This window comes from Scomber japonicus, chromosome 9 (assembly GCF_027409825.1).
Source record: "Scomber japonicus isolate fScoJap1 chromosome 9, fScoJap1.pri, whole genome shotgun sequence".
NCBI lineage: Eukaryota > Metazoa > Chordata > Actinopteri > Scombriformes > Scombridae > Scomber > Scomber japonicus.
Window position 1 is genome coordinate 34,834,357 of NC_070586.1, and position 23,709 is coordinate 34,858,065.

The 23,709-nt window shown below is 39.6% G+C and overlaps 1 protein-coding gene across 1 annotated transcript; it reads left to right on the forward strand.

Annotated features, from left to right (window-relative positions):
• The first annotated feature begins 2,211 nt into the window (after positions 1-2,211).
• On the forward strand, positions 2,212-23,190 carry golga1 (golgin A1). Its single transcript, XM_053324602.1, has 24 exons — positions 2,212-2,363; positions 3,172-3,469; positions 7,565-7,655; positions 9,432-9,506; positions 12,255-12,352; positions 12,812-12,844; positions 12,954-13,082; positions 13,184-13,353; positions 13,501-13,612; positions 13,702-13,785; positions 14,324-14,449; positions 14,688-14,783; positions 15,274-15,369; positions 15,917-16,012; positions 16,957-17,097; positions 17,226-17,300; positions 17,803-17,892; positions 18,330-18,432; positions 18,555-18,715; positions 19,315-19,473; positions 19,702-19,761; positions 19,955-20,179; positions 20,415-20,501; positions 21,175-23,190. Exons 2-24 carry the CDS (start codon positions 3,341-3,343, stop codon positions 21,253-21,255), a joined length of 2,517 nt encoding a protein of 838 aa, XP_053180577.1. The 5' UTR covers positions 2,212-2,363; positions 3,172-3,340; the 3' UTR covers positions 21,256-23,190.
• The last annotated feature ends 519 nt before the right edge of the window (positions 23,191-23,709 follow it).

Sequence of the window (23,709 nt, forward strand, 5' to 3'; positions counted from 1 at the left end):
ACTCTGCTGAGCAAATTGCAGGTATAGTGTTATATATATATATATATATATATATATAAGAATATATATATACAATGTTTAATTTTATGATGTCATGGTAATGTATTAAAGTGGGGTGTAAGAAAACAATGAAGCACTGCACAAAAACAAAAAATTGCATCTAGTCTGACACTTTCAATGGACTTACCCCCCGACCCCTGCACTGTTATCATGTCATATAAATACACACGTAAACCTGAGAGTTGGTGTATAAAATTTGACTCTGTGTGTTAGCAGGTGCAACACCTGGTACATAAGAGAATTCTCTGTCATTTCCAGATTTGGAATCAGCTCTTCGCTCTTGTAATTATTATTTTTCTGTGTATCACCATACTTTTTTAAATAAACAATTGAAAACAATGTTGTCATCATCAGTACATGTGTAATCAGCAAATAGCACTAATATTATATAGTAAATAACATTCAGCTTATTCATGTCATGAAACATATCTACAGATTTGCATTTTATGTTGAGGGTTGCATCTAAATTCTGACAAAGATGATTGATTTAACCCTCAGGATGGATAAAGGACAGGTTCACAGTTAATCAAGTGTGTCTTAAAACAACAGTCAGGAGCTCAAATCAACACTGAAACCTGTTTTTCCTGTTGAAATCATACCTCCTGTTCATACTGACCATTAGAAGATCTCTTCATGATGCACTTGATGTGACTAACTCACACTGATGAAGCTCAATAGAAGCTGATCATCTACTTTTAACTGACTGTGAGGACACACTGTGGATTTTGTCCTCCATCACTTCCATTGAAAGCACATTTGAATATATTTTAATAGTATGAACAGGAGGAATGATTACAGAGAGGAACTCCCTTCACTAGCACACTAGTATCCTGGTTATGACTGGTTATGTTTACATATGTACTTATCCTGGTTTGAACTATTCTCTACCGGTACAGATTATATTGGCTGAGATGGTGAAAAATCAAGACACAGTTGCATATAGATGTTCCAGAGACCTGTGTACTGTTAAAATAATATATACAGGATTGTAAATCGCAAGATGTCTCATGTTGCATGTAAATACCTTATCCAGATTATGATCTAAAACCAGAATAAGAATGAAAACAAGAGTAGTAGTGCACATGTAAACACACTCAAGGACACCTGACCATTCCTTAAACCTCCTCATTGTTAAGGTGGAAAAGGGATATCTTCATTCAACTCACACAACTTTATGAGGCAGAGGTATGCTCAGCCTCTGCAAGGGCCTCTGTGTGTAATCAATAGTTAATATTGCCCTAAGGTCACTAAATAGAGGCACTTGATCTAGCCAGATGAAGCACAGACAAACAACAGCTTGGCAACAATTTGGCATTCTTGGCAAATGGGGGAAGAAGCAGCTGTCCCTCTTTGCTGACAGCGTTTTAGCATAAAGATGCACGCAAACCACTTTATATGTGTGTCCTACATTAACAACCTTTCTCATGCATTTTTAACTTAACCCAAAAATCACTCTGCTGCCTTACTCTTATTTTGGTAGGCTCTTGTTTAAGCACTATGAAAGCAGAATTAAATAAAACATTAACAGGTTTCAGATGCTGAAAAGCTGTGAAAATGAAAATAATTTAAACTTTCAGATGGTACATTACTGTCAGAAAATACTGCTCATCTCAATCATTTGAGCAGCTGAGCTTTTATTTTAATGTAGCTGTTCTCCGTTCACTCCTCAGATCATGTGTGAACTGGGCTTCTGAGAAAGACAGCTTTCCTAGTGCTTAAATAGGGGAAGCCCCTACAGTGGACATTTACTGCTGCATGGAGCTCTGTCAGGCTGCATGACAGCTGTGATTTGCTATATAATAATATCTGCCCTAATAAAATAAGCTCTGTCAAATGATTATTATAATAGTTTAATGATTATTATTCCATAACATATGAATAAGCAGCTATAGCAGTGAATGAGTGAGTGAGTGAGTGTGTGTGTGTGTTTGTGTGTGTATGTGCGCGCGCGTGTGTGTGTTTATGTGTACATTTGCAGGTCTGCTCCTGCTATAACCTTTCCTGCCTGTAGATGGCACATGTCGTCATGTTATTGGCTACAACAGCCACGTCTCCCCCGCCTCTCACCTCATCTCAACCAATGAACAGAGGTGCAACCGTGACGCCTTCAGTCATCTGGTTTTGGGGTGATTACGTGTAGCTCACCAACTAGCAGTTAGCTTGTTAGACGAGACGGAACAAGCTATTCGTAACGACTGACACAACGACATATATTTCCGGAGTGTATACGGAGGAACGGAATACACACAGTTACTGACCACCTGAAAACACGTCGGAGGGATATTTTAACCGAAGTTAATATGGTAAGTGAAAGGCGAGTTCAGTGCAAGCTAACGACAGCTAACAAGCAGCCGGTGGTGGTAACGTTAACTCTCATTGTTATGGCTGGAGGAGCTAGCTGGCTGTCAAAACTAGTAGTACATAGCCAAATGGGATTAACACCGATAATAAAGCATAACAGAGCGGTTACACTGAAGCTATTTCTGACCTCACTTGTCCACACATGAAGTACAAGGTTGAGTTTAGTAGTTGGGATACACTGTGCAGTGATAGGAACAAATACAGGCTGATAAAGAATATTTCATTTCGATTAGTTATCCATTAATCATTTTTTTAGGGGTGTCATGTTTAAAAAACACATGTCTTGCAGTACCCTAAATATTAATAAAAAAGTATGGTGCATTATAAAAGAAGCAGTCTGGAGGTTGTCATCTGCTTTGAGTGACACATTATCAGTTTAATATCAGAAGCATTGTCATACAGCCACAGTGGCATATTATAGAGTTAGAGAAAGGTATTATTTTTTCAGCCAGCTGTCCACAACCAATCAAATACCTTGAAATGACAGCTAATTTGATTGATAGAAAGAGTTGCCAATCACAACCCAACTTTGCTGTAATTTATTAATAGTTCAAAACTGTTCCTCATTGTTATCATGAAGGATGTGTCAGCACTCCTTTCTGTCACTATTACATTCATACTACACAGGATAGGAAGAGTAGGTGTTGATCTTATTGTGAGGCACATTATATCAGTGTGACATGTGACTGTTGCAGACAAGCAGCCACTGTTGTCAATTTTGGCATCGTATTTCTTTTTTTTTTCCTCCAGATGTAGCAGAATGGAATCCCTGCCACGGTCTTCCTACGAGCGACACTGCAAGAGGACAGGTCTCAGTTCCAGCTCTCAGAACGAGGAGCCCTGAACCCCCCATGAGCCCTTTTACTCACCAGAAGCTGCTGTTTGCACTTGTAAAGAGACACTGACAGGACAGACAGACATGTTCGCCAAGTTGAAGAAGAAGATCGCAGAGGAGGCCGCCACGGCACCCAGGAGCGGTGTCCGTATACCTCGCACCATCAGCAAGGAGTCCATCACCTCAGTGGGGGCCGACTCTGGGGACGACTTTGTAAGTAACCTTAATCATTGCATTAGAATAAAGCATTTATTACATACCATTAGGGTCTGACTGATACTGGATTTTTGGGGCTGATGCCAATACCAATATTAAGGAGTAAAAAAGTTACTGATAATTTTATATATGAAGAATATATACATTAACATATTTTTTTTTTGCTTTGATCTCTTAAAAACACTTGTGATAAAGATATATAATGAAAACATGATATTTTACCAGTTCAAGATTTATTGTATAAAATGACATCAGTGCACTAAAACAGTTAACTGCACTGCAAGTTTAATCATTAGAAATAACTATAACTAACTAAACTAGTTATAACTAACTAAATAATTTAAATACGTACGTATATATTGAACTTGAAACAAGTGCTCCCTATTTAACAGAGAACAACACATGCCAATGCTGATATATCTGTGATAGGTCAATATCGATAATATCAGCTGACTGATATATTGGTCGGACTCTACATAACATTAATCAGTTTACTCCTCTTTGGCTCTAAACTACTGTGCACATTGGGCTGTGAAAACTTTAGTTGAGTTTAATTTAACAGTTTGCAGAGCAGTTTTTTTTTAAACAGTAAAGTAATAAACTGAATACATTTGCATATGAAACTGGAAAAACACATTTGTAATAGTTACTGACTGGAGAAGAAATCAAGGAGTTGATTGGCTGCCAGAAAGGCAAATTAAAGCAGCATTGAAGCACACTAGTAAAACTAGTTATTAGAACATGGTTTATTAATGCTTCACAACAACACACTATAATTCATATTTATTGATTGTTGGTTGAGCTTCTGTTGTGTTCAAATCCAATAAGAAAACACTGCTGACAATCAGAATAACATCTGTCTTCATATACCCATAAACCTTTGCTGTTTGTGTTGGTGTCCTGTAGTAGATTAGGGTTATGTTACCTTAAAGGAGCACACAGTGATATTTCTTAAATTGTAAACATGTGATGGAAGGTTCTTCCTCACCCTCTATGTAGTGGTAAAAATCCTACAAATGAGTTCATCCTTTAACTTCTGTGTCTTATTTAGTTTTTACTACAATGGAGTGAGCAGTGTGTCAGACACACAGCCAGAAAAGATCAAGTGAGCTTCTAAACTTGAAGGTTAAGTCCCGCCCTCACCACCCGAGGAGGGTGCACACTGACCAATACAAATAAAATCCATCGTCATGAATTCATCTTAATTAATCAATATATTCTCTAAAATAAACTAAATAAACTTAAATGCGGCTGCTACACTCTAAAACAGCTGATATGAGATGATACTTGATAATTCCAGTGATTTAGCTTTGTGCTCTTATTACATTCTCACAATCACGATGGACACTTTTTAGTTTTAAAGGATCACAACTGATTCACATTTAACCCTTATTTGGTTTAGGATGTACTAGGTTTCTGACAGTGATCATAATTATCAACATCAAGCGAATGGGTCAAGACTTATGTTGTATTTCTGTATACACACATGACACACACACACACTAGTAACACACACTGATGTATACAATCAATGGAGTTCCCCTTCTGTCTCCTTTCATCTCTCCTTTTCTTTTTTTATGCTGTATTTCCTACCAGTCACATAGAGTGAACCTCTTCATATGACACACAGTAGGAACTTTTTTGCTCTCACTGGATTCTTGCAAGCATAACAGGAATTTCTATAAACAACCAAAGCTGTATCTAATGAGAGCAAAGTGCCTCTTCTTCTACAGCTGTTAAACTGGTCTGAATGTAGAAGCCACTAACACAGATAGAACCATAATATTTGAAAAAAAGCTAAGTCTGTATATTTAATAAATAACTATTCATTCTCTCTAGATTCCCTCTCCTGCTCCTGAATCTATATTTGCTGTCATTTCAGAACGTGCCTTAAATGTTTGTAGATGGAGGGTGTGTGTCTGATATTTAGGCCAGTTGTCTACATGCTGGAGATTGTCTGGCAGCTCCGCCAGTTGATGCTGATGGCCGGGGTCCAGCTGCATTAGTAATCCCCCTCTTTGGCTGGATAAGAGCCTTTTACCGCCTCCCTCTCTTCCACATAACTGAGCTCCAGGGACCATCCTGACGTTCAACACCCCTGCCAGACGTATATAGATGTGATCAGCACTGCATCTCTCTCCTCTCAGCGATGTCCACGGGGGAATAAATAGCAGCGTGATGAGATAAATAAGATAAATAATTTAAACTGTGATATGATACTAACAACAGAGTTAGTAAGAAGTGAAACAGTCGAATTTAAGCATGAAATCTGATTTTGGGCTACAGTTTATTTTTCAGTACTTATGGTGAAAGTTGCTTTAAAATGTAAAACGAGTGATAGACGGTGATAGACAGATGCTTTATCCAATCACCTGCCCAGTATGTTTTGAAGTCCCCACGTTGTAACTCCTAGTGCACTTGTGGTTTTAATGGGAGATCAGGAGAACGACGTTTCTAGCATGCTGCCCTTCTTAAGACTAATAGATCATGACTAATGGTTTATAATATAGCGATGAATGGGTCCTCGCTCCCCCATGCATGTTTGGCTGTGGCTCAGTGTAGTGACACATAGACATGTTCAGGGCGGGACCCTCATCATACATGATAAACTTGGGGAAGATTGGACAATATATGTCGGTGTAATAAGGACTTCCTGTTTTATGGTACAACCTCAAAATTCGCTGCACTGCCACGCCCACCAGGTATAACGGAGGTGAAAGATTGTGATAGCTTTTCATCTTCAAGGTCTTAAAATCATACTGAGCAAATTTGAAGTCAGTGGAGTCAAATCTGTAAGAGTTTGTTAAAGTACGGGGCGTGGGAAATAGCGAGAAAATGGCATGGAAATCGAAAATTCAAATCAAAAAGGCCGCCTTCCTGTTGGACATAGAGTATGGGTCCAAGAGACTTTTTTGTGTGTCTTTACATGATACATATGCATACAGAATTTCGTTAGTCAATCTGGAGCGAGGGGCTCAATTTACTTAATTTGCATAGGTGGCACCGTTGAGTAAGTTTTCAGGCACCAAAAATGTTAGTGCTCAGGAGAAATAATGTGTATATATGTGTGTGTGTGTGTATATATATATATATACATATATATACACACACACACACACACACACACACACACACACACACACACACACACACATACATACAGTTTTCCTATCAGTTTCAGTGGATGACTGTATAACAAAGCTTCTGGTGTGTCAGGTTAGGTGAAAGTAGAAAACACAGGGGATTTCATTCATTCTGTCACAATGTAATAAAAGCAGTCTGAAAAACAACATGTTATTATTAATGATGTATTTTCTTGTCCTGTCATTGGTCACTCTGATTTTAATCTGTAAAGTCCTGTAAATGACATCCTGTTTTTTTTTTTAAACATTCACCAGTCAGGCAGGTAATGCTGGGTGTGACTGACATTGTGATAGAATAGTGATGACTTACTGGGCTGGTCTCTTTTGTATTGAGTGCATGCCACACAGGCAGGGTACCGATACTGATTGTTCAACTCTTAAGACCAACCAGTGTAACATGAAGCCCTGTTTGTATTCTTAACCTGAACCTGTCTTTGTCAGTTCTGCAAACATATTTTCTTAAGGGTTTTTTTTTTTATGTCCATATAGTGAAATGTTACTGTCATCTGCTTGTAGAGGAAAATCCATATCTGGTTAAGCTCCTTTCTTTGGAGCCAGACTCCTGAGGCTGTAGAGCAGTCTCAGTTGCACCCGGTTGAATAATTTAGTGTTGTCCAAGTCACTGAGTAGCAATACAGGCTGCTGATATGTGACACTGTGTTTTTGCTACAGTGTAAACTCAGCAGTCTGGAAGCTGCATTTTATCCAGCCTGTTTAGATAGAAGTGGTGCCACCTTCCCTTCCTGCAGCCAGTTTTTATTATCCAATGATTAGACACATGATATAGAGGGAGTAGACAGGAGAAGGATGTAAAATAAAGTGTTATACCTCAAGTGTTTCAAAATGTTACAGCTTGATTATCTTTGAGTTTTAAATCCACCAGGGTGAAGCGGCTGAATATCAAGTGCTACCTAATACTCTAATGCTGTGTGTGTGTGTGTCTGTCCAGGCGTCCGATGGCAGCAGCTCCAGGGACGACCTGCCAGCCCAGCTCCTCAGGAGGAACGATCAGATTCGGAGGCTGGAGGCCAAGCTATCAGGTGGGACACACTGTCACACCGACAATGCAGCCGTCTCTGTTTTAAACAGCTGGAGAGACGGAGCCGGCAGATTAGAGGACAGAACAGCAGTCGACGGCTAAAGCCGGGCACTGTTTCTACCTGCGTTAATCACAATTTCATAACGACTCGATGATGTAATCCCATCAGAATCAAGTCAAATGACCAACTCATGATCGTCACCTCGTAAGAAGTGAAACAGTGCCAGTTAATGATGTATTGAATCAGTAAAGTAAAAAAAAAACATCAAGGGCAGCTCAAATTGTGTACTAGTTTAAAAACTTAGTATCTCACTTGTGGCTTTTCTTTGCAAACTGCAGGCCTGTCAGTTTGATCACACAGGACCAACCAAAATAAAAAAAAAACGTCTAAACAAACTTCACACCTAACAGATCAAATATTGGATGAAACGCTGGTCTTGGTAGTGAAACAAGTGAACGCCTAACTGTCTTTGCCAGACGTCCTGAAGGCAATTGGTTAGAAAGCTAGATTATATAAATACTGCTGTCAAGGTTGTAGAGAAAATCTACAGTAAATACAGTTAACAGTGAATTTAGAGTAAATCTGTACATTTCCCCACTGCTGGACGAATAAAAGAATATGTTATCTCATAGGTATATCTTATTTGTCTATAACTGCCTTGTCTCTGTTATTGAGCACATAGATAGACAGACAGACAGACAGACAGACAGACAGACAGACAGACAGACAGGTATAGTAAAACACAATAAAAAACAAAGATACAGTGAAATACAATAAAAAGCGACAGAGAAACATATGGTATATAGCAGAGGTTCATACAAATAGTCATATTTTGTAGCTGTGGGTGTAGAAAGGATGGATTGCAAGTATCGTTTGATGGGAGATGTTTGGATACCACTTGGTGTCGATTTATTTCAGTCGATACCTTAAAGTAGGGAGTACTGATACCCAACCCTACTTGTTTGTAGGGCTGTAGCTAACAATTATTTTCATTATCAGTTTGAATCAGTCATCATTAGTTGTTTGATCCAGATTTCAGACAGTGGTCAACAAGGTAGATCAAATTTTCGGAATAGACCAAGTTCACGTCTTGAAATGTCTTGATTTTTTTTTCCAACTGTCCACAACTCAGTTTACTGTCATAGTAGACTAAAGAAACCAGGAAATATTCACATTTTAGAAGCTTGGACATTTTTTCCTTTTTAAAAAATGCTTTAACATTCTAGTAAAGAGCAGTTCAGAAGGTTCTACCCCATGCTAGCAATGATCTTTATCACTACTGGTGATTGTTTTCATGTCTCAGAATGAATGTGATAATGAATTGAGGTTTCAGTGTTTTCCGGGTGTGTATTTAACGGTAAAAAGTAATATTTGTATTTGTTTCATTGAGTTTTATCCCTCCTCTACTCTGTATAGTAGCTCCTCTTCCCTTTTTGGGTGGCGTATATGACTTGACAACCCCTGTAGAAAAGGTTAAATGTCGCACATTCTCCTGCGGCCTTTTAACCAGTATGGTTTTCTCAGGTCAGAAAATCATTAGCAGTTTTTTACCTTCCATAATTTTTCAATCATGTTTTTCCCCTTTTTTTTGTTTTCTCCCTCTCCTTTTTGCTCACTCTCTCTCCTTCCTCTCCCTCTCTCTCTCTCTCTTTACCGTCATCTGCCTTTCTTTTTGTGTGTCTGTGTGTGTCTGTGTGTTTGTGTGTGTGTGTGTGTGTGTCGGTTTGTACTGTCGGTGATACCCCATCCCGTCACCTTGCCCTCCCCCAACACTAGACTACGCTGAGCAGCTACGAATTATGCAGAAGACCAAGGACAAGCTTGAAATTGCATTAGAAAAGCAACAGGATTGTACGTACCTTTACTCTCCTCCTCCCACTTAGCTTCCTCTCTCTCTCTCCCTCTTTCTTTCATCTGTCCGTCGGCTGTAACAACCGTCACCTAGCCCACCATCACTTCTTTCCCATGAAAGGTTTGATTCCAGATGCTAACATCACAAGGGTTTTAGAGGTTTGCTTTGAGAGCGCTGTGGATGCTTCTTCTCTTTTTTCAAATCTAAAAAATCCACCCTCACATCTTTTCCACTTTGGTATTCGTTCTGCACTTTGATTTAATTGAGTTATTTATGTATATCCTTTTGCTTTGCTGGTGTCTCCTCTTTCCCTTTGACTTTAGCTAACAGTTTGAATGTGATGTCAACTTATTGCTTTCAGTTAGAAGTATGTGCGAAGAGAAACATAAACCTTATCTTATAGATTAGGCCCCGATTGATACTGGACTTTAGGGGCCGATACTGATTAGTGAGTTAAAAAATGATACATAAACCATAGACTGTATAAAAGAAATGGACGTAACATCTGTGACGTCACCCATTGGTTTGTGGACTGCTGCTCGGAAGCCAATAGTTTCGAATCTGAGCAGCGCCATCTTGAAAATTTCAGGTGCATGCTGGGAAAAATAAAAACACGGATTCTACTAAGATGGGCATGAGGCGGGGCAATGGGCGGGGCCATGGGCTGTTGCGAGGGCTGGATCTTGAGGACATTGGTCAATCAACCTGTCAATCAGGATGTAGCCACGCGCAATGCATACCCTGCTTTATCGTCACATATAAAATCAGGGAGGCCAAAATGTCCCAAATGAACATCATACTGCATTCAAGAAGGCTTTAAACTAGCGATTGAGACCATAAACACATTATGAAAATATTTACTGAGGTTAGAAATCAAGTGAGAAGTTGGTGAATTCTCCATTGACTTGTATAGAGACGGAAGTCCTTTTGACACCAAAACGGTCGCCCCCTGGTGGCTTTTTGATAGAATGCAGTTCTAAGTTACTTCCGCGTTGGCCTCATTTCAGAGGACCGGAACTCCCCGCCTGACATAAACACACATTTTTTGCAATAATGCCTTAAATGTGGTTATCAAACACTTATAAAAAAAGATATGTAATAGAGGCCATAATATATTACAGTTTAACATTAAACTTGAGTCAACTAAAATAAGTCATTGGACTGAAAAAGTATACTCCACTGGGAGATAAACAATAACAACAATAACAATAAATAAAAAAATATGTACGTGTATATATTACATTTGAATTAAGAAAAAGGATCAAATATACATAAAATGCTGCCTATATAACTTTAAAAAAGTATCGGCGCATATTGGACAGCATATATGCCGATATATTGACTGACCGATGTATTAGTTGGTCTTATCGCTGTGTTGCATTAATACCAGTGGAGAAACTGGCATATGTGTACCTCTTATGATGGGTTTCACCTCTTACCTCTTACCAGTCTTGTTGGGACTTACTATCTTATACTGTATTTATTATCCTGAGGGAGAATCTTAATAATTCTGGTGACTCCCTAATCTTTTGTGCGAGAAAATATCGCATTTCTAATTGGCAGGTCGTCCATGATATTTACTGAGAAGGTTCAAGCTCCTCAGAGGATGAACCCTTTCTATTTATTGACTCAATGGTCCAATCCCAAACCAGTCCCTACCCACTACCACCTCATGACAAAGTAACACTGGCTGCTGTGGAGTGCAGTTCTAATAAAGAGGGAGGGAATGAATGTAAAGCCAAATTATGGAATGCCCTTGTCGCTCTACTGGAAACAAGGAAGTTACCTTGGCAATGAATAGATGCCATGCTTGACGGCTGTCATGCTATTTCACACTTTTTGGCAGCACCTATGAATACATAACATCTAAAACCATGAGAATGAGAAATGAGTCAAGCTACCTCAGGTACAGAGTAATATCATAATTTTTTTCACACCATACATTCTGAGATTTACTTTGAGATCATAAAAATGGCGTGAGGAAAACAAAGGTATGTGTGCTCGATTTAAAGTTTCGTTACGTTTTCCTGTAGCCTGTGCACTTCTTGTTTAAGGGTTTCACAGTCCGCTTACATTCTAATTTGATTGGGACGGCCCCTAATATGGTATACCTCCTCATGAAGGGGTAGAGGATGAAGAGATAAGGGCTGGTTTGTGAGCTTTCTACTAGCAAAGTGTCATAGTTTCTCACAGGATATCTCACAATCTAACAGGTATAATCCTTTAGATTAGAGTGAAGCTACAGTGTTTTCCTCTCTTCTTATAACTCTTAGAGTAGTATCAGTCTGTTGCTGTTGAGCTCTGTGAGGTCTAATGAACAGTCCAGCTAGTTTCTTATATTAGTTCAGGGTGGGTTTCTCTTCTTTTTTCTTAAATCCGCACATGGCTACCGCAATGTCAGCTTTAAACAAAGTGCGTTTTGAATTCTTTTGCCATGCATTGCTTGTCTCTGCCTGTCTTTGCTTCTCAGATGAGCGCACTTCTTGATCGGACTCTAACTTTCCGCAGCTACTAACGTTTTTCAGTGTCTGTGCTGGTTTTTTTTGTTTAAAAAAAAAAAAAATCCGTTCTCTTCGGTCGCGTACAAACCTCTGTGTGGTTTCCATCTTTCCTTTTTCTTTTTCTTTCTGTCTCTCCCTCCTACTCTCTCTGTCTCTCTCTCTCTCTCTCTCTCTCTCTCTCTCTCTCTCTCTCTCTCTCTCTCTCTCTCTCTCTCTCTCTCTCTGTTTCTTACTTTTGCTTCCCAGCATCTATAAAGAAATTTCAAGACCAGAGTGAGACTCACCAGGCCAGCAGAGCCAAAATGGCAGAGGGGATGACTTTAGCGCTGGAGAAGAAGGATGAGGTAAACGCTACTCTACTCTACTCTACTCTACTCTACTCTACTCTACTCTACTCTACACACTAGGCATGGGATGATAACCATGTTCAAGGTATACCGCGATAAGAAAAAGCCACGATAACCGAAACCGCCACATTTTCTGTCATACTATTCCTAAGGTATGAGCTGTTTTTAGTCTGGTCAAAGACAGAAAGTGCTGGTCAGAAATCCCTCAGGTGGAGCAGCAGCAGCGTAGAGTATCACAACCCCTCACACCATCATTACAGATTCCGGTTAAATTAACATGTCTGTCTTTATTTTTTTCCTTGTAATCGGTATACCGCCATCACCGTGAAACCGTGATATTTTTGCTTATGGTTATCATACCGCTAGAATCTCATACCGGCCCATGCCTACTACACACACAGGCACAGTGTTAATTTGTAGCTGCCATCCTCATCATTTTCTATGTGTTTTCTGCAGGAATGGATGGAGAAGTTGGGCGTTGTGGAAAAGGTAAAGCTCTATTGTGACGATAGAAAGATCCAAGATTTCAAATGTGATTTCTTGACTTGGCTTCAGTGTTGAAACTAGACTGAGTGATTATGTGTGTGTGTTTGCGAAGGAGAAGGCTGCCCTGTCAGCCCGACTGGAGGAAATGATGGAGCAAAGCTTGGTGCTCTTCCAGAAAAGGGACGACCTGGATGAACTCGAGGGCTTCCAGCAGCAGGAGCTGGCTAAAGTCAAACACATGGTATGAACCTGAAACAGCTTTTGGAGGTGTGATTTCATTCAGCTCGGACTCACAACGCTGCTTCCCTAAAGGATGTTTCATAATGATGATTTGTTTCCCAGCTGCTGAGGAAGGAGGAGCAGCTGAGTCAGAGGGAGAAGGAGCTTCAGCAGAAGGAGGCTGAAGCTCACTCAGCAAAGCGAGGACTGTCTGAAACCGGGGATAAACTAAAGACTCTGGAACAGCAGTACGAGGAGAGCTGTAGTCTCAACGCTGAGCTTGAAATAGAGCGGTAAGGCAGCTTTTATACCATTATAATATGAAATGAAGAAAATAAGATTAATGTGGCATTTGGAACCTACCTAAAGTAATTTATGATCTAGACATTTAGCATTTGTTATCTGCTTTTGTGATATTTTGTGTTGTTGGATTTGTGCAGAGAGGAGCTGCTCCTGCTCAGAGAGGAGGCCGACAAGAAGATCAGCGAGCTGGAGGGAAAGTGCCAGGAGCTGCAGTCAGTCATCCGGCAGATCTCTGAAGACTTCCAGAAGGTCAGTCCTGAAAAACAAAAACTACACCAAACTCATTAACACTGTTCGTTCATCAAGCGCATTGCAAAATGTGTGTTTTTGTTTTTCAGTCACAGAACATGGTGTCATCTTTAGAGAAGTCCCTTTATGATCTGAAGACTGAGCACGACGCCCTCAAGTTGCAACAACAAAAGGTCAGAACATAGAGAATATAGATTTGAAAAGTTTTAAGTTGAAAGATGAAGGAGCCAAAATATGACAAAGGTGAAACAAATCTGTGTTGGATTTTTTAAAGACTTACTTGAAGTAGATTCATATAGAGACACTTACCATTACCATTAGACCCATTGTAATATATTATAGAAGTGATCCCTGGTGGAGTTATGAATAAGATAAAGGCATAGATAACTGTAGTTTGGCTCAAACCTCTAGTTTGACTCCTGTGATTTGTTATTTTAGGTTACCAAAATGATACAAGGTTCTTGAGAGAGTTTTGATTTATTTATTCTTTTCCTCCTACATGTATTCGTCCATTTATTATTTTATTTCTTTAAAGGTTGACTCCTCTAGATAGATAGATAGATAGATAGATAGATAGATAGAATACAAATAACACGACATAACAATAAAAGAATGTAAGAATAGATAACTTCTATGTATGTTTCTTGTTGGTGAGTGAGCCTGGATTCTGTAGCTTAGTTTCTGGACATGTCTTCTCTTGAATATCCTCAGGCTGCTGTGACAGAGGAGGACAAGGAGCGTATCCTGGTGGACCTTCAGAAGAAAGTGACCTCCCTAGAGAGACGGCTGCAGGGGAACCTGAGCCAGGACGAGCATCTACAGGAGCTCCTCCAGGAGGTGAAGAATGTCTACTTGTAGTTTTAGTCTACAGTCATTTGCAGATTGTCAGTTAAGCAGGAGACACGGCAGATTAGTTAAAGGCAGTGTTGATGGTATTTAATTGATCACAGTGTAAAAACGAATAAATACAATGTTAAGCTTGCCTTCATATTAATGTCATTATGACTACGCTCTGTCACTGAATTATATTGAATCATAAAGAGGGAATAGAAGCTGAGTGTTGGTGCATTTTCAGAAGTCCAGCCTGGAGCAGAGTCTGGAGGAGAGCAGAGCAGAACTGCTGGTAGTTCGGACAAACCACGCCGATACTGTCAGCTCTCTGGAGGCACAGGTAAAAATGCAACTACTCACTAAACACTCAAGTCCTTGCATCTGTCATCATCATTCTTTTTCTGTTGATTCAGTAGAATAGCTGGTGGAATATTTACTCATTGTGCTAAATGAGCAGGCATGTTTCCAAAAGATCTGCTTTAGAGGGAACGTTTTGGACTAACTAATTAACATTTAAGTGGGCCTTAAGCTATGAACCAAACCTTGCTCTAGCCAGTAAAGCTGTTGTAGGTGACTAAAATAAGTGCACCTTTTATTTATTCCCATTTCCACTAGCATGAATTCTGTCATTTTTATTTGAATCTGGTTTCAGTCCCAAGGATATGTTGACTGTGCCAAAGCTTCTACACAAAAGAAAAACTCAACACATCTCTCTCTCTCTCTCTCTCTCTCTCTCTCTCTCTCTCTCTCTCTCTCTCTCTCTCTCTCTGTCTCTGTCTCTGTCTCTGTCTCTCTCTCTCTCTCTCCGTCTCTCTCATATGTGACCTCAGGTATCCAAAATGAGCTGCACCATCACCGAGCTGCAGACTCTTCTCCGACACAAAGACGAGTCCTCCAGAGCCTACAGAGAGAGGACAGACACACAAGTAAGCAAGCAGACCCATATACTGTCACTATAGTGTGATTCAATTCAGTTCTAAGTGAGTGTCAGAAATTCTCAGCATCATATATGATAATCACAGATACATTTCATTTAACGAGAACTGAGAAGCTTTAAATTACATTTAATGAACTTCCTGTTCTTTGAAGCATATTTTAAAGGTCTAGTGTGTAGAATTTTCTGGCATTTAGTGATGAGATTGCAGATTGCAACCATCTGAATATCCCGCCCCCCTCTGCTTACGATCCTATAGGACAACCTCTGGTGGTCACAAAAAACTCACAAAAATCTTGAGGCCCTGTAGGCTACTGTAGAAAGATGGTGATGCAACATGGTGGGCTCTGTGGAAGAGAGCTCATTATAATACACAAGGATACTTATTTTCAAGTGATTGTAGACTAATTAAAACATACATAAGTCCCTTCAGCTAGACGCCACTAAATCTTACACACTGGTCCTTTTTATTGCTGCTGATTTTGCTCCCAGTGTGGAAGTGGGGTCAGAATCAATCATCGCTCTGTATTCTGTTTCAGATCGCTGACCTGGAACAGCAAGTCCTGGAAACCAGTGAGCTACTGAAGAGCTCAGAGCAGCAGATCACTGAGAAAGAGCAGCACATGGAAAAACTGGTGAGTCCCAGATACAGTCAGACCACAAAACAAGCCAAGACTTCATCAGCCATGTTTGTTATATTTTAGAACAGAGATAGGCTTGATGTTTCCCAAAGTGTCAGTAGATGGACTAGATGTAAACCTATGAAATTCTGTCTCTGAGCACTTTGACTAGTAAAATCCTCAGCCAATGGAGAAGAAGGAAAACAACTTCTCCTCACTGAAAAAAAGAACATAAACAATGACTAAGAGATGCAAATTTAAACATATTCCTCAATTAATTATTGGGCATGTTCATGCATTAAACATTTATTAAATACAGAATGTAGATAAAATCATATAAAACAAATGAATGCTTCCACAAAAAACACAGTGTGTAGGATTTGAAAATTCCTCTCCGTTCTATCATCTGGTGGCAGCATGACATCAGACATTTGATCTGAGCACAAGCACTCACACAGCAAAGAATTTTCAGAATGTCGTCCAGCACCAGTGTTTGTGTAGAAACATCATGCACGCAGAACAACACACACCTTTATCAAATACTGTCCTGTTGTCAGTAAACACACAATGTCAGTTACTGAAATGTTACGCTCCACTAAAAATTCATGAGAAAATGACACTGCTTTGTCTGCATAATACAGTGAATTCAGCAACTATGACAAACTAAACTAGCAAGTTCAATGAATCCCTGGCTGCCATTTCTCTTCTATTTAATACTGGATCCCAAGACTAGGAAGACACTTTTTTCCTTGTACATTTATCAGGAAATCATATCATATAACATAATATAGTATACATTAATAAATACAATAGGCTATCCATCATCTGTAGCCACCTCTGAGATAGAAATATACAGTGAAAACTTTGATTTTAAATCCTGTTAAAATCAAGTAAAGGTGTTTTTTTGTTTATTTTTTTTGTATGCTTGTGTTTAGTAATGCGTTGTATGTATTTTCCAGCAGGGAGAGTGGAGTGCAGATAAAGCCTTTCTGGATCAGCAGGTGTGTTTGTTGCAGCAGCAGAGTAAAGAGAAGAGCAGCCGGCTGGAGGAAAACATCACTTCATTGAAGGCTGAAAAACAAAGCATGCAGGACAGGCTGGTATGTCCTTTAATAATCTATAACAATGCAAAGTCCATTCATTCATCCCAGCAGACTGCTCCTAACTGCTTATATAAATACATTTACATTGACGTGTACTTTCTCTTCCCTGTGCTTATGTGTGATAGGCTGATCTAGAGAAGCAGAGGGAAGAGGCCAACTCCTCTCTGAAACAGCGGACAGAAGAGTTGGAGCAGTGCACGGTTAGACCAACTACAACACATTACATTAGGTCTTCTTAAATGTATGTATTCATATTTGACTGATTTGTAAAGGATGAAAACTCATACATTCAGTATCAAAGCTTGTAAAAGTATGCAGAAATAATACAGTCATCATAACTAGCCTCACTAGCTGCCATAAGCTACATACTTTATACTGAACATTCACTAAAATTATCATATCAACTAGAAATATAGACAAAATGATTGAGTGTGTTTGTAGTCCTCAATCAATCAAACAGACTTTATTTGTATAGCACTTGTCATACATAGTAAAAAACAATAAATAATGACTCAATAAAAACAGGCAGTGAGGAAACACTCTCATGAATCTGCAATGAGGAAACATCAGGGGCAGGATAAAAATGTAAAAAATTCCAAATACCCAAACATAATAAAAGATTAATACAAATGTAATAAATGAATAATAAAATACAGTAGGGAAAAGCAGAAATGTGAATGTGTCTCTGTGTGTTTTCCTTAGGTGGAGCTGAGAAGCCGGCAGACTGTGAGCACCGAAATCGCCAAAGCTCTGGAAGAAACTAGACGACAGAAGGAGGAGCTGCAAACACAGGTCTGTAAGCAAACACACGTCATCATATTCAGAATGATAGAGAGGCGACATATGGGCGTACACAAATAATGCAGAGTCAGCATTCAGTGGACTGGACCTTTTTTATGTGATCACTCACAGATTATAAGACAAAGGAAAACACACTGAGGGCTGGTTTTCATTTAAATGAGAGAGTTAAAGTGCCCTCTGGAGGCTGCAATGGGCATTGCATCTCAGTTGTTGAAGCAGGGTAGAGGCCAACTGGGTGTCTACAAAGATGTCTTGGTTATATGGTCATGGGACTTCAGGCCAATCATTATCCCAGACAGGCAAGAGGACAAGGGGAGCAGCCAATAAGATACATGGGTGACATCATATTTGGTGCAGAAAATGCAATGCAATTAAATGCGTGGTACTTTTTGTAAGTGTGTAATGAAGTGCTTGTGTGTTGATGTCAGGTTGGAGAGCTGACCACATCTCTACAGACCTCACAGCAGGAAGTGTCCACTGTCAGTGAGAAGCTATCACTGAGAGAGGAAGACATCAAAGCTCTCCAGAATGGTGCAAAAACACTTTAAATACATACCAGACAAATATTGCTACCTTTTCATGAAGTGATTACATGAATTCATCCCCTTTTGGCACATAAAGCAATCCTCCGTGCAAATATGTGTGCGTTTCAGAGGTGCAGAGTCGGCAGGCGTCGCTGGTCCAGCTGCAGGAGGAGCTGGAGCTGCAGCGAGCCCAGCTGGAGCAGATGGAGAAGGACAAAGACTCGCAGCTGATGAGCCTGAAGGAGGAGCTGCTCAGTCAGACACAGCAGCTAGACGGCTGCCAGGCGCGGGTCAGAACCTACACACTCACACACACACACACACACACACACACACACACACACACACACACACACACACACACACAATCCTCTTCTCATTTAATCAAAGAGCAGATACTAAAAACATATGATTTCGGTTATAATAATGCAAAGAAGATCAGGTAGATTAGGGGCCATGCTTCAGTGACTACGTGTTTACCTCCAGATGATACTAGATTTATCATTTGATCACAGGCTAGGTATGTACAACAGATAAATAGTACAATTAGGGCATAACTTCACTTACTAGAGTAATCACCTGTTCTCTAGTCTATTGATCATGAGTACTGTTTTGTCTCTAGTGGCCTATGTAGTTTTTTTGACCACTGGTATTAGATATGGTATTTATTGATAAAGTGACATCATGCCTTTAATACTATTTGTGCAACTTGTATTTAGTCCTGTATTTGGTTAAACGCGTATTCATTCATTTAGTTTGATGTGGTCCTCTAATATTTATATTTTTACTCTCTCATAACCTATCTTCTGCTACGTCTCCAACTCCTATCAGTTATGGTACGTTTGGTTAATGGTCAGTGTGTGTGTGTGTGTGTGTTTGTGTGTTCCAGATCTCGTACCTGGAGGTGGAGGTGGAGACCCTGACGGAGCAGCTTCACAGCCCCGCCGTGTGTGAGGAGGATCAGAACGGCAGCGTGACGGTGGACGACCTGGATCACATTCAGAAGCTCAACAGAGAGCTGGAGCAGCAGCTCAGCGACAAGAACAGGGTCAGCATTACCATCATCATCATCATTCTGGAGTTTTTATCTTCCTATTGATTTTATTTGTCAATGTTTTTTTTTCTTCTCCTTTTTTTAACCTAGTTTTTAGTCTAGCTCTTGTTGCTCTTGGTCTCCACTTGTTCTGTCAGATGAGGTCAGATGAAACTTAGGGGAAATGGAGAAAACATTTAAAAAATGTAGACAGCATGTGTGTGACTGGTTGTTGTGTTGCAGACCATCAAGCAGCTGCAGCAGAGACTGGCAGAACTGAAGAGGACTCTGCAGAAGGAACTGGTGAGACTCCTGCAGTCCACTTATACCACCACAAGTCATTCTAACATTAATGTTATAGCCTAAAAGTGGCACCTGTAAATGAAAACTGAAGAATAGAAACTAATGCAGGACTATTTGGTACAATATTATCCTGCCCACTGAGTGTAAATAAAGATGAATATTATATCCATCTTTCTTTCTTTGTCCTCTGCAGAAGCTGAAGCCTGAGCCCGAAGCAGAAGCCAAGGAGAAGCTGCCAGAAAGCAGAGCGGATAAAACAGAGAGGGTTTGTCTGGAGCCACTGCCCTCGTCCAACCTGAGCCCCCCGACCTCCAAAACCCTGGTGACCAACACCTCAGACCTCAACGACTCTCGAGAGATCAACTTTGAGTATCTCAAACACGTCGTCCTCAAGTTCATGTCATCCAGAGAGGCCGAGGTAAAGACAGAGCACTGTGGGTTTAACGTTGATGAGTAAATAACTAGACCTGCCTCTGTTACACAGTCTGAAACTATTCTCTCTCTCTCTCTCTCTCTCTCGCTCTCGCTCTCGCTCTCGCTCTCGCTCTCGCTCTCGCTCACTCTCTCTCGCTCTCACTCTCTCTCGCTCTCTCTCTCTCGCTCTCGCTCTCTCTCGCTCTCTCTCTCTCGCTCTCACTCTCTCACTCTCTCAGGCATTCCAGCTGATACGAGCTGTATCTGTGTTGTTGAACTTCACACGAGAGGAGGAAGACATGTTGAAGCAAACTCTGGAATACAAGGTCAGACTTTTACCTCCACACTTTTTTTAATACTTTATTTATTGTCATTATTTAATTTTATGCTCCTTGTGCATGTAATACAAGCTAGATAGTGAGCAGATAGTAGCAGTTAAAGTAAATGAATAACAATCTTTACATTTGAGATTTAAATTGTTACAGTATGTTTTAGTCATTTTAAATCCATAGACAAAGAGAAAAAAGAGGTTTCCATTTTCCTCAAGAGCAGCAAGCATCTAAGAAAATTTCTAAATTAAATACAATAAAAAAGGGAAGAAGGAAAAAAAGAAAAAAACCCAACAAAATAAGGCACCATAACATCCTGTCTGTATCAATGAAAAAACTGAACCAGCTACTAAAATACTAACAGCTGCTATTTTGTGCTAATATTATATGTGACACCAAAGTCTTTTAATACAGCTTCATGAAACTTTGATTTTCTAAGATTGAGGGAATTCATATAGGATTCATTTAAATCATAAATGCAATAAAATAGTAATAAGTGGTGTTTAGAAAGTTATTATTGACAGTACTAGCCAATTGTAACTATATCTTTGAATTGACCTTTTGACACTTAATATTTCAAGTATACAAATGTAAATTATAGCATGTTTATATTTATCTTAGTATATTCCTCTGTGTCAGTTTTATTGTAACCATGTATTTTGTGTTCTAGATGTCCTGGTTTGGATCCAAGCCTTCTCCAAAGGGAACCATCCGGCCTTCAATCTCAGGCGCTTCGAGCAGCTGGAGCTGATGAGCGGCAGAGAGAGCTGACGTGACGAGAGAAGAAGGGACATAAAAGAGCAGCCTCATGAGGAAAACAGTCCCTCCTGTGTCGGCCGCAATCACAGAGCAGGACCCGTGCTTTAAACTGTGAAACAACCTCCCACAGCTCTGTGTGTGTGGGAGGGGGGGGGCAGTTATTTTCTGTTCTGTTGTGGGACAGAAAGGCTGTGCTGTCGTCTGTAAAAAATGTTGATTTTTAAAACGACACGAATGGTCGAAGCAGGCGGTGGATTTGGAGTAAACTGACAGATGCATCATTTCCTGATTTCCCACACACGGCACAAATCTGATGTTTCCTCGTCAGCGTAAACAGCAAAAAACAGCAAGTTCAGCATCTAAGAAATAACAGACAGAGTCGAGCAGCGTTGGGGTGGGGCACTTCTACCCAGAGTCAAACTACACAACTCGCACACAAGAAAACACACAGTAAGACTTGCTGCAACTGTCTTCACAGGACAAACGCTATGGCCTTTGATTCCTGAGGGACCTTTTAGCTCATCACTTGGTTATTCTTTCATTTTAAATCACACAGGGCTTCTTATTGAAATCATTTTAATGACCTGTATAGGATACTGAAAGGTGAGTTAGTATCAGAGTTTATGAAATGGTACCTGACAAAAAATAGACAAAGATTTCACACTGGTGTCAGATGACTCAAATGAGTCTACTTGTAGACTTTGGAACCCTTTTTTTTCAAATTTAAACGGCCATAAAAATGTCAACAACACTCCAATAGCTTTCTGTAACTATCTGCTGAAATATTATATAGCAGTAAGGGAAAGACACTAGAGTACAATTAGTGTCTTCATTAAAAAATTACAAAATCCTCTTAAACAATCAAAGGAAAATGCTGTAATTTCTGTTCAGAAACAAATATCAACGATGACATTTGAATCATGATGAGTCAGCATTAACTGGATTGAGTTGAGGGTGTATCTTTAAACTGTCTGAAAAAGTGAAATGTACAGTACCAGTCAGTTTGGACACACACCTTCACTGGTACTGTAACCGCTCTCATTTCTCTTATTTCATCCCTACTATCGTCACAAGGTGGTCTGAACTAGAGGCCGAGTGATGCTGATTTCTGAGGCCAATATTGGTGTTTTAGAGTTTTTTTTAAGATATTCATATTTTAACACAATCATAACATTTCTTCCAATTTCTTTTGGAAGAATCCCTTAAATTTGGCTAAGAAATGGAGAAGAAATAGAGAAGAAAGATACTGTATGTGCTGCTAAAATCTCAAATGCCATCTAGTGGCCAGATGATGGAACTGCAACACTTTTTTTCAATAACCTTGCATATGTTTGGTATTTCTGCATCGCTTTTTTTGGACAAATTCACTGATCTATCTGTAATTTGATCAAATTGTTCGGGCTCTAGTCAGAACAGCTTATTCTCTTTTAAAAATTGAAGGTAACCGCTTGATCATTGGCCTGTATTTTACAATGACTGTCATATTGGTATTGGGAGACCCTTAATCTAATCATGACCCCTAAACTGAAGCACCTGTAAACACCTGTAGAGCTTTGCTGAGAGACTATACACTGCATGAAAGTAGCAGACTCAGTTCAGGATAATAAAGGTTGGAGTTCTGGTGCTGGAGGAACACATATGACCACCACAGCTGATACAATCGTAACACATAGACTGTTTTCTGTCCTTTAACACCAAAATGAATGAGTCTGGCTGTGTGTTTGGGTAATAATTCAAATGTGATTTAAAAAAAAAAAGAAAAAGAAAAAGTGAATGCTCTGTAAATGATGAAATGAGAACGTGCTCTACCTTTACCTGCCTTTGCAAATGTAAATGAAAGTACATTCCACATGTTTATTTATATATATATAGAAATATGTACATACTGTATGCATTGAGAACTTTATAAATCAGTGGATGTAAATGGTTTGATGTGACCAGTTGCAGTATTTATCATCATCATCATCATCATCATCATCATCATCATCATTGAACTGAACTTGGCTTGTCACTCAATCTCACTGTCCTCTTTCCTCTGTGTGATCTCAGTCACAACATGAAGAGTTTATTTTTTACATCAGTTTCTACATCAGTCCAGGTGCTCTGCATGCCTGCTGCTGTTACACTGCACTGTCAGTCTCTTACAGTACTCTTCATTTCTACAAACCTGAAGATCCTGCATTTGTATTCACTCCAGGAATATGCATTCAGTACAATTCAAGTACAATACAAACAGTAGTATCTGCTGATTTCACTATTTATGGAGATGTAGGAGTGCATCTTTCAATGCAGCACTGTCATCATATAGTGTTGCTATTGACACACAATCAGCCTGACTCCACTGGGTAGTATGTATACTGTCTCCATGAGAATCAAACAAAACTGTGCACTTTTTTTAAACCTGATTGAGTCTGCTGTGTCCAAACCCTGAAACACAACTGTACAA